General features: G+C 38.2%; 1 protein-coding gene across 2 annotated transcripts; it reads right to left on the reverse strand.

Annotated features, from left to right (window-relative positions):
- Positions 1 to 194: 194 nt before the first annotated feature.
- LOC143448627 (uncharacterized) lies at positions 195 to 8,916 on the reverse strand. 2 transcript variants are annotated; one of them, XM_076948439.1, is made up of 18 exons: positions 8,355 to 8,916; positions 6,715 to 6,804; positions 6,414 to 6,616; positions 5,905 to 6,042; positions 5,682 to 5,819; positions 5,561 to 5,620; positions 5,126 to 5,282; positions 4,880 to 5,022; positions 4,733 to 4,789; positions 4,260 to 4,463; positions 4,081 to 4,149; positions 3,618 to 3,785; positions 2,648 to 2,734; positions 2,418 to 2,501; positions 2,104 to 2,187; positions 1,731 to 1,906; positions 1,157 to 1,475; positions 195 to 1,090 (listed from the first exon to the last, which is right to left on the reverse strand). In XM_076948439.1, exons 1-18 carry the CDS (start codon positions 8,569 to 8,571, stop codon positions 533 to 535), a joined length of 2,952 nt encoding a protein of 983 aa, XP_076804554.1. In that variant the 5' UTR covers positions 8,572 to 8,916; the 3' UTR covers positions 195 to 532. The 2 variants fall into 2 exon arrangements, with proteins under 2 accessions (XP_076804554.1, XP_076804555.1); XM_076948440.1 differs by lacking the exon at positions 6,715 to 6,804.
- Between the last annotated feature and the right edge of the window lie 3,202 nt (positions 8,917 to 12,118).

A 12,118-nucleotide genomic window follows, 5' to 3' on the forward strand; every position in this document is an offset into this window, starting at 1 on the left:
TTGTCGTTGAGATTAAATTAGATTTTCCATCAATATTGGCTTTATTATTCTAATTTTGTCATCGACTACAACAATCATTGCAACAACAAGAGAAAGGGTGTCGTCACAACTTCTTATGGAATTTGGCGCGAAAATCAGAAATGCACTGATGAGTGGAACTTGTCTAGAATTGACACGAACATATAAACAGGTGATGACGTATAAAAGGATTGATTTCATTGTTCCAAGGTTGCTGAATGATTGCATAATATCACTGAGCAATCTAAAAAACACTCCATAACATACGAATGAAAACGTGCAAGTGAATATAAATCAGGTAAGACATATGAATAAGTGCAACATAAATTTGCAGCAGTAAGAACATAATACTTCAGGGGGAATCGTAATTGCAACAATATAAAACTCAGTATAAAAGATATGATATTAAGAGTTTAATCAATAAAATTTACTGCAATACGTATTAAAAGCAGCCTTCATAATATAGTAAACAATGCGTTTAGAAACTTAAACCACGCGGATAATTTCATTCCGTTCAGGCATAGATGTCATGTGATGTGAACTGACCAATGGGAGCACATTTCTCCACAAACTCCCGACGATCTGGAATTTTAATCTTTATCCTCTTTGTGATGTCAGCAACATGCTGAGCGATGATTGATTGATCCTTCCTCAACAGAGCTCCGACGAACTTATCACGAACTTCCATGATGGATGGTCTGTCCTCCGGATGCTGACTCCAGCATCTCACCATCTCCTCCTGCATAAGACTGATGATGTTGACATCCTCTTCATCATTCAGACTCTGTTTGAGCTCCTCCACTCCTTCTAAGCTGGGTCGGTTGCCGAGATGAGCGACGTGACTTATCAGATCCTGGCGTGACATCCGGACATCGAATGGAGGCTTCCTGGTCACAACCTCGTGGATGATCATTGAGGTGCTGTACACATCCATCTTCTTGCTGGTGCGAAGTCCAGGATTCAACAAGCGCTCCGGCGAAGCATACACAGCCGTGAATTCACTTCTTTGGTTCCCAAGAGCTGGGTCAGCATTTGTGGATGTTGCAAAGCTGGCTCCACCAAAGTCACTCACCTTCAAAAAATGAGGAGAATGGAATAACAAAGCACTTCAAGTATTCTGGTGTTCACCTTCACCCACCTTGCATCTTAGGTCAGTTGTCAGCAAAACATTTTGACTCTTTAGATCACCGTGAGTCAATCTTTGATCAGAGAAGAATCCGAAATGAAGAAAAGTGATGCCACTTGTCACATCAGCGCAGAATCGAAGCCGGATGACAGCAGGGATGCTTGGGATCTCGTATCCATGCCTACCACGACCGGTCAGGAAAGTGTGCAAGTCACCACCGGGCATATACTCCACTACAATAGCTGCGGCACCAGGCCAGTGAGTGTATCCTTCCACACGAACCACGTTGATGTTGCTTGATAACTTGGTGTGTCTTATCTCCTCCATTATTCTGAGAGTTGAAACAATGACATCATCACAACTTCTAAATGTTTGTTCTTTTCTCGTATGAGCTGATAATCACATACTTACAATCACAGCAGAAGTATAAAAGTTTGTCACAATGAGCAATTCATCACTTTGCCGTGATCAACGACTGTTAGAATGTTTTCTCCACACATTTCTACACTAGCTGTTATACATAGACACTACTCACAATATATTGGTACAAACAATAATATCGTGAACTATATCTACAGCAACCAACCTGTCATGAGTTTGTTTGATTGAGTCTCTGGACCCAACTACTGTGATGCATTTGATGGCAACAGGACCATGAGGATCAGTGAATCCAAGACGGACACATCCAAATCCTCCTCTTCCAAGGAAGCCTTCCTCACCTTTGACTGCAAAGATCTTGTCACTCGGTATGAATGTCGAGATCTGTGGAAGTTTAGGTCATAAATAATGAAGCACATATCATGGTATAAGCCAATTGTCATAAGTAATCACATCTACAGCTGATGCTTTATTAATTGTGAGCACATTGTGCTATCTTAATACAGATTTCCCACACAATGACTTGGAAAAGTTGAAAAACATTTGCAAAACCACATTTTTGTAGAAAATAAATAAATTACCAAGATTTTATTTTTTTCATCCTGCTTCATTTGAGAAATTTCATCCTTTAAATTTTGATTTTCAGCTTTTGTCTGACTCAATTCCTGGAACAAACCAACGTCGAGTGTAAGAAAGAGACAGATAATTGTTAAGTTATTGCTATTGTTAAGATTATTGACAAATTATATTATTTTCAAAGAAAAAGAAAACTTTGAAAAACAAATGAAACATTTTATTCAAGAAATAGAACAATTTTCAGAAGCTGCAAAGTGACAATCACTTAAAGCTAGAATGGGACGATTGAAAAAACATAATTGAATGTCATAATCCTCACCTCAGTAATCTGCTGGTTTTCATCTTCAAGTTGTTTGATCTTTCTATTTCTTTGAATCACTTCTTCATTAAAATTGATCAATTGCTTTAAACATTCGAAGCTTTTATCAGTTGAATATAAGCGGATCATTAAACAATTATAAAAACATATGAAGAGTGAACAATTGGCTTGCCATAGACTTCAGAATACTGAAGTATCCGATGTAAAAAGTTGGCGATTACAAAACTCACCTCATCTTTTGCTTTGTTTTTGTCTTCCAAGTCTAGAACCTTCTTCGTACAATCTGCCAACTCCTTGTCAAGGGATTGGATTTTTGTCTGATAGATAATTAATAGATCATTCACTTGTAATACAAACACAGGTTATGTAAAACAATTTTGAATTTCAATTCAATTTCAATTTTGAAAATCCAAAACTTTGAATTCCATTTTACAACAACTTAAAATCCCATAATTTTAAAATTATGAGTGAGGTGTTAAAATGCAAAGTAAGCTCAACAAAATACTCCAAAAAGAAAAAAACTAAATGGTTTAAGGAGCCGTCAAACACCTAAAACTAAGATCTCTATGAATTTATTGTACTCCAACGTAGGGCTTTAAAAAACCTATTTAGACTAATCAGGAAGCAGTATGGTTGGTGTTGTTTTCAAGCCTGGGAATTACCCTAACAGTTGGCGTGCTTCACTGTTCCAGGTCGCGTGCAGAATTAGGCTAAACATTGGCATGAAAGTAGCTAAAATTGGGTTTTGTATCCCCAAAATTATAGTGTTTATTTTGCGTCTCTGTAAAAAAAGTTTGAATCATTGGTTTTTGATGGCATTTTATGGAATGGTAGTCCAAAGCATACTAAATTGCCATGCAAAATTTCAGAGAGCCCCATGGAGGATTTTTCGAGTAATCTGTCTTTTAGTAAATTCACTGTATAATAAAACAAAGAAAGATTTTATGGCATTTTTTGGTGTTTGACGGCTCCTTAAATCAGTTCAAGATCAACTGTGTCACAATCACTCATTGTTGACACAACACCACATTACAATGGCAAGTGGGTGCATTCATTGAGGGCTGGATGCTTTAATGCAAACTGAAGAAGTAAGTAGTTACACATGTCACGTGACAGCAAAGTAACAGCATTTATAACAGAACATCAGTTACTTGGAACATTCAACAAAAAAATTAACAAAATTTGTGTGTTGCTTCTCACCATCAATGCTTTCATTTGTTGTGCTTTGGACTCGTCAAATTTCTTCATTTTTGCTTCAAGTTTTCCGTTATATTCAGCAACAAGAGAAATATTTGCACCAATTTTTTTGAAATGTTCATTCGCATTGTTCCTTGCACACTCACTGTTCCTTGCACTCTCACTGTCTTCCTGTGAAAATAAATACTTTGACGAAAGATATCTAGTACATAAAAATTTTGATGATTGGGAATAAGAAAGCTGGAGAAATGAATATTTCTGAATCAACAAGAACAAAAAACTTAAACTTATGCTTAACCAGTCATCGCAAGTAGTTGTTATACTTGAAACATTCGATCCACATAGAAAGATGAGAAGAATAAAAATAATACAAAGCACATGACCATGCACATAACCCAACATAATTGCAGTTATAAAATATAATAAATCACTGATTCAACAAAGATTCAAGTTCTCAATTATTTACCTCCCAGTTTTGTTTGTAACTCTTGAAAGATTTTGAAACTTGATTTTCAAGATTTCTTCGAATTTCAATCTATAAAAAATATTTTCACTCAAATCTGCAGAAACATCACTAATTTGATCCCAAACACAACAATCTTCACAACACAACAATTGACAAAACAATCTTCACGGAGCACGAACCTCCAAACTAAACCTCTTCTGCTCAAGCTCCAGGTAATTTCTGTCAACTTCCACCTCCAATCCCTCCACCAACTCATCGGCTAATGCTGGACAATGAAGCAAAAGAATCTCGAGGGAAGTTGAAAATTTTTCTAAAATTCCCGACTTTTCCTGCTCGTGCTTTGACTTCAGTTCCGATGATGTCAAGTTTTGCTTCGTAGGATCCTTCAAAGAAAAAATAAAAGCTTTTTAAATTTGTTCAATTTCCTGAGAATTGAACTGAACTATGGACTCACAAGGAATATAAATGTGCTTTAATACATTTTCATTTAGTTCAGGACAAACTAAAAGTTTCAACAATTTAACATTATTGCCTTCTTTTGGCAATTCCTGCATTGCAAAAATCATATCACAGGAGTTAAACCATTGTGCTGTAGTGTGCTTTGGGGAAAGAATGAATGTTTGGAATAAACATCATATTATTAAACACTTACCATCTTGTCCATGTAGTTCTTTATTACTGTTGTATACTGCTGTTGACAAGATAGAATCTATGCAAGCAGATAACGAAACATCATGAATTTTGATTCTTAATTGTAAATGGCCGACGTTATCGGCATAAAACCACCAAAGTTACAAACCTTCTTTGCTGATCCAGAATGAAGTGTTTTCTTTCGAAGAAATTCAAAAAGGAATTTAGTTAATTCCATTAAATGTTTCCCCGTCAATATTTTGTTGCCAAGTTCCATGGCAGAACATTTCTCGAACAAATGATACCAGATATCTGACATAAGTAAACACTGACAGAAAATATTGCCATTAAATAATGGCAACGTTGTTGTTATGGTTACAATTCCATAAAAGATGTGAACGAGCCAAACACCAACCTTGGTCAAATCCCCTTCTAAGACCGTCCAAAGCTTGTTGAAAATTCTCCCAAAAAGTGTCATCGTCAGAATTGTCTTCCGGAGAGCCGAGATAATCCATTACTTGGCAGGAACATTCATAGATTGTGTATGTGCCTTCAGTCAACATATGGAACATCTGCAAACAACAGAGCAACTATGCATATGGCGTGTCACTGAAAAGCAACAATATTTAATATTGGCTCTTCTTAAATCATAATACTTAATATTGGACAAACATGAACAAGTAAACATGTTTGCTCAAAAGCACTTTGCATAGAAGAATGATTGGAAATTGTGAGGCCCGAAGATAATTAAGACAGAAGGATGCAGTTTGTCGCTTAGAATACAAATACAATATATTTGTTGTCTATGACATCATGCCATGGACAATTAACATTTTATGACTTAACCTACCTCTGACAATGAAACACTTTTGCTTGATTTCTCGTAAGCTTGCATCCATTTTCTTAATGCCTGGAAACAATATAAAACAAGTCACATGTTGCAAGTAAAAAGTGAAACAAGAGACACTAACATTTGTTGTCTGACTTTGTCCAACATGCCACTCTTCATAGACAAAGAGTTGAAGTGAAGTTAATGAGCAATTAAACACAGACAGGTCGAGGTCATTGCCAAAATCATCTTCTTCGGTTTCCATAACCAGAACAACCATCTAGATAATTGTGCAACCAAATTTCAAAATGCTTTCATGTTGTAACTAGAGCTACATTATTCTTGGATCTTGCAACAATAAATACCTTTCTTCCATCAGGTTCCTTAACGACACAAAATTTTTTCCAAAACCAAACAACTGGTTCTAGGCCGGTTCCATATTCAGGTGATTCTGAGAATGAGAACTCGTGCAATGAGCACTTCTCTTCTACTGGTCTCTTAATCTGTAGATCAAAGAAAAAAATTAAGTCTGCAAAGAACGGAAGAGCATCATCTAACAATGTGATATTTAAACGCTTTTAAGATTATTTAAGACTATTTGCGGGTGACCACAAACAAAACTAAAAAGGGCCCTGGTTACCAAGCTAACCTTTATGTATGTTTCGTTTGTCATACATTTTTAATTTTGTTTTTGTGTATTTTTTATACTACTGCCTGAATTTAGATTTGTCCAACAGGTACACTGAACAGTAGCAAGTGTCGGTATTGCCTTGCCCAAGGGCATTGCACACAGAAAACAAGTCACGTTTGTTGTGAGGTCAGCACTCGAACCACTCGGCTACAGAACGGACGACAGTTTTTATTTCTGGCTCACCTTTTCGGTAGAAGATTCAAAGTTAAAGAAATTATACAAAGTTTCAAATTCTCTCCGACTCCGATCAAATATTGAGATGATTGCGATTGAATTATCAGCCACATCTGGATGCTCTGTGATGATTTCAAGATTTTCTTCGTTTAGCTGAAAACTTTCATCTTTTCTCTTCTCTATAATCGCCAGCAGGCATTTAGAAATCCTCTCTTAAAACATAATAACAGAAATGATTAGATGCTCATTTTAATAACGGAATATATTTAACAACATTTCTCATATAATATCATTCAGTTTTAAAGCTCACTTGTACAACTGATAGCACTATGGCGAAGGCTAACGTCTAGTGAGTTGTTGTTGTTGTCACGATGCTGCGTTGTTGATCTGATGCTGACTCCTGTTTCAGAAGGCTGCTACTCAGTTGTTTGTTACCTTCGCTCATATATTAAAGGAAAAACAAGTACGACCTTCTTACTTCAAGTCTTTTATCGAACTGATGTCCTGCGCTCAGACAGTGCAAAACGGAAAAGAGGCAGTAAAACGAACTAACAGTGCTTAAATAAACATGTGCTGGGAGCACCGCGAGGGCGACAGCCAGCGACAAACAAACAAAACACCCAACGGCCGCTACATACATCTTTCCTTCCCGGCAAGAAAATAAGAGGGCGGAAAGCGATGAGGATAACACATAATGCGAACTAATAAAACAAAACTGAGATCTAACAAGCACAACTCACATTTTACAAATTTGGGATTATCTCAGCGCCACTGTGTCAACCTATCGTGCAAAAAGAACAATTGTGAGTATGGCAGTAGCGCCAGCAGCGGGAAGGACGTCACCTTCCCAAAAACAGCCACTATGTGTACAGTGTACACCATAACAAAAGAATGCAAAGGAATAATTCTCCACGACAGGAGTTCGCCGTCAGAGAGCATGGCAATTAATGCCGGTAAAATCATGGCAATTAGTGCCGTTAAAAGCATGGCAATTAGGGCCATTAAGATTAGTGTGATAACACAATCGGCAATAGAACGCTATTATACGTAACACCAGATCGTGTGGATTTTTATCAAAGGTTATAATAAGCCCTTGATAAGCACGACAAAATGACAGCTGGGCAATAATCTTTGGTGTAATATTCAAGTTACCCTTGGTAGGCGTAAAAAAAATACACAACAAATGGAAACGCTTATAAATAAACAAAACGCAAACACACATTCACCACTGAGTGTTGGAACACCGCGCAGGCCTCTCGAATGACCTTCCACGCGTCGTGCACTGTTCAGCATGCTGGTTCTCCGCCACCCTCGCATCCGGGGTCAAACAAAGTTTCAACAACACCATCGTTCCGCGGTGGCTTGCAATTAAAAGCTCGATGAACAAACCTTGCATGGGTTGTAGACATGTCTTCAGAGTTGTAGTCGGAGGTCACCAGAATATATGGCGAAGGTAGGGCTTGTACGTTGCTGTTGCGATGCTGCGTTGTTACGATGCTGACTCCTTTGCTCAAAAGGTTGCTACTCAGTTGTTTGTTACCTTCGCTCATATATTAAAGGAAAAACAAGTACGACCTTCTTACTTCAAGTCTTTTATCGAACTGATGTCCTGCGCTCAGACAGTGCAAAACGGAAAAGAGGCAGTAAAACGAACTAACAGTGCTTAAATAAACATGTGCTGGGAGCACCGCGAGGGCGACAGCCAGCGACAAACAAACAAAACACCCAACGGCCGCTACAGCACAACCCGGCATATTAGTATTCTAAGAGATCAATACAGCATTACTATCAAACTACATTAAAACAATGCATACACGATTATACACGCCCAGCCAGCAGCTGCTTGAAAGTGTTGTAACAACTCCTATGAACTGGTATACCTACGTAGTGAATGACCAGAATAGGCCTAAAATCAAGCGTACGGGTAAAGTTTTGATTTTCAAATCTCACCTGAACGATTTTGGCCTAACACAGTTGATTCTGAAGACAACAAATTCCCGCTTTCGGTAGTTGCAGAGCCAGAACTTTCAATAGACACACGAGGTGGAGGTGGAGGTAAAGGAAGGTCAGTCCCAAGTGATGATATATTTTTCGGACTAGTTATATGCCTGATACTTTCTCGTGTAATCACCGGTCTCTTGCTTTTCTTTTTAGATCTTGAAAACATTTTCTATCGTCCTGTGACATGGGCACCCGGTATCAAAAACTTTCCGAGGCTGCCCAAGCTAGCAGACACTTTCCGGTAAACAACTGTCTGCTGCCTTGACTAAGTGAAGTTTTATTTTTACACATTCATTTTAAATGTACATAGTAGCATACTCCCGAGGGAGTATGTTCTGGACTTGGCCTACCATATTACGTCAAAAGCCTTTTGCACAAATTGGAAATTCAATTTGTTTTACTATGACTTCATACATCCACACTACGTCGCCCATGGTTGTACTGACTTAGGCTATTGGAAGCTTAATACAAAACCTTGGCACAAAAACATTTGAAAACACTTATTAAGTGTGGCTGTTGGAGCCAAGTTACATTTAATTAAAGTCAAGAAATGATGACGTCACACAATTATCACTTCCCCCGTTTATGGTGTTGGCGGGAAGCTGCGAAGACAAGTGGCCACGTGGAAACGATTCATTCCTAATTTGACTGAGCTGCAGTGGGGACCAGATTTATGACACTCTGCTAAGTTAGGGTTATCAGGTTGTTTTTTTCTCAGCTTCGACTCGTGGGTCGAGGATACAACGAGATATTCGCGGGTGTTGACTGTTTAGCGAAGCATAGCCTGCTGCTTGCTACTTTTCATAAGATGCAGCTTGACTTTGTGTTGTCGGGAAAGTGGGAAGAACACGTGCTTTTTTGAAGTTCTGGATTCGGATTGTTTAGCACACAACCCAATTTGGATGACCCCGAAATTGTTGTCATGAATTGTTTTGTCAGTTTTTTTGAGATATATTGAATTGGTCTTTGGAACAAGTGACAATCAACCGCACATAGGTTGTGTCCAACTGGATAAGTCTTTTGTGAAACACTTGTCACTGAATATTTTTCTTTGATCAAGGTTTATTTTGTCAATTGTGACCAAACAGACATTGGAGTGTTTTGATCAACTTTATTTGCGCGCTCATTACAACACCGGCTTGCTGATGGAAGTGCTTGTTTCTTTCTTCCGTGGTCAAAAACAAATCAATTGAGTCAATCAGTGAAGGCAAACTGCCGCTGGAATGGTTTAGATGAGTAGGCTACTTTTTCAAAACCTTCCACAACACACCGTTGCCTAGGCATGACTGGAGAAAAGATCGCACAACAATCCCCTGTTAGGCTACCGCCGCTACCCGTATCATTTTTCTTGGTTGTTTTACTCCGTACATCACTGTCAATGTACCAGAGAAATTTGCAACGAGCAGTATTGTCATCACATCTTCCAAAGATTGTCATTGGTTTGCATTCTTGCTGTATAAACACGGGCTAACCAACAACGCCCTTCTTTAGTGTTATGGAAACCGGGTTCCTGACCGGGATGGGTTTACTTTTACCATCCATTGATGTACAGCACTGAAGCAATTTTCAATCATCAGTTGCTTGAACACAAAACCTGCTTTTCAACTTTAAGTTTAGTTGCCGTGCTGGTTGTTCCCAGCAATTATTAAGGTTTTTTTTCTAGAGCACGTTTTAAGCCTTTTCGGCTTTGTCCCTTCCTGTTCATTGGCGCATGTTATTAATAACTGGCTTGATTTTTCGTTCCCCCCCGCGCTTTTCACGAAAAATAAATAAATTACAACAAGTGGACAGTTTTTATCGTCACTGATTGTTTCGTAAGCTCTGAACTCTAATACAACCCGGTCCAGTCATAACCATTATCCGTTTCGGACCGAAGATAAAACAATGTCTCACGATCCGATGTGTTCGCTGACAAAATCATATGCAGACTTACAGTGATCAGGACATCTTCCTGCGATGTTGTATAGCAAGTGACTAATTTTTTAAGTCGACTTAGAGCATTCCAACGTTGTTCTTATTTCAACTGGTACATCTAGTTTTAAATTTTATGATTTGACTGCGATGGTTTTGCCGGTGTCGACTGTGCAGCTTCGCTGGGTGTTTGAAAAGTGGAAAGAACACATCTTTTATTGATGACCCCGAAAAATGCTCATTTTCATTCAATTAGTCTCATATGTATATCATTAAAATGACTGTTGGTATGCACAAGGGACACCTGACCGCACACAAGTTGTGTCCAACACTGCACATATTTGTAATCATGGCCTATTTTGTTTTTCGATCAAACGTGCATTGCATGACTACACAATTTGAGTCACAGGGTGACCAGGACATTTTTCTTACAGTAACTGGGTTCTCATTGTTGAGTAATATCTGATAACCCGCCGCTTTTAAAAGGCTAACCTACTTAATGTGCTGATGTTTTTACAATTGCCTCTCCTAAGACTTCAGTAGGCCGACAGTATTCCTGCAAAGCACAAAAAGGGATGTGGATCTCGCAACCTTAAAAAATGGAATTATAGTGAACTATGTATGAATGGAGTGAGTGCATGATAACAACAAAAGCGTAGCTTCTGGTAGACAACATATCATACAATTAGACCTAGTCAAATGCATACTTTATTACGTCAGAAGACAGATTCTTCATCACTGTAACTAAGCATCCGAGACCCTCAAATAGCTTAGTATTGCTTAAGATTAGAACATGTCCTGTTTATCTTATGCACTTTGTAAGCAATCATCCACTTAATTGTAAAACATCACACAAGGAATATGTGGAAATTTTTAATCTTTTGAGGTTCGAAAATTTATAAAAAAAAAAATCTTTTCCAAACCACCCTGTCATTATTTCCCTGTTCTCATAAGAAGTTTCTAGAGCTGCCCAAAATTAAGACAACGAGCGTAACATAAAATTGCTGTTAGCCATTTCTAGTAAGTAGTTAAGGAAGTAATGGATGCCTGGTGCCTACATGGTTGTAACTGACTTGCCTTTTTCTGATAACGAATGAAATTGAAATGATTTAGAAGCAACACTCCCCTCGGTGTCTGCATCTTTCAGTTTACACTCCACGTTTTCCAAAGTTATTTGTTCGTTGTCTTTAATCAAGGTAAACTGCCCAGTAATCAATGGCTTATCTTTGAAGATTTGAATGCTTCGAATTTTGTCTGGGCTGGTTCAGATTCTGCACCAGGACATATCATCTCCACGAAAAGGGATGTGGATCTCACAACCTTGAATGAGTGTGGAATAAGTGCATGATATTGTGATATTAGTGGCGGCTGTGCTGCTTGTTCATGCTGTTCCACACAAAATCTTAAATGGATGAAAAATACTGGTTTTCAATGAAATGTTTCGTCATTTCACTTTTGACAAATCATTATAGCCTATGGTTATCATTCAATCGGTTGAAGAAACACCAACACTAGTTGTGATGAGTCTCTTCGGTGAGGAGACACTTGTACTTTGCTTGCTACTTTCACAACAGTATCCTATTAGGCTGACCGGGACATTTTTCTTAGTTGTTTTGTGGTGACCGATTGTTTCGTAAAATCTGATGTCCGTACTTTTTAGAAGATGTATTCCTCCAATGCACAAAGGGATTAATTTAATGACTATTTGATTTAGCTATTAATTACGCAAATTGCTGACTTGGCTTATGTCATGTTTTTTATTTTCCATCTTAGCTCTCGGTAGTCTGCCCGCATTAGCATTA

This window comes from Clavelina lepadiformis, chromosome 3 (assembly GCF_947623445.1).
Source record: "Clavelina lepadiformis chromosome 3, kaClaLepa1.1, whole genome shotgun sequence".
Lineage (NCBI taxonomy): Eukaryota > Metazoa > Chordata > Ascidiacea > Aplousobranchia > Clavelinidae > Clavelina > Clavelina lepadiformis.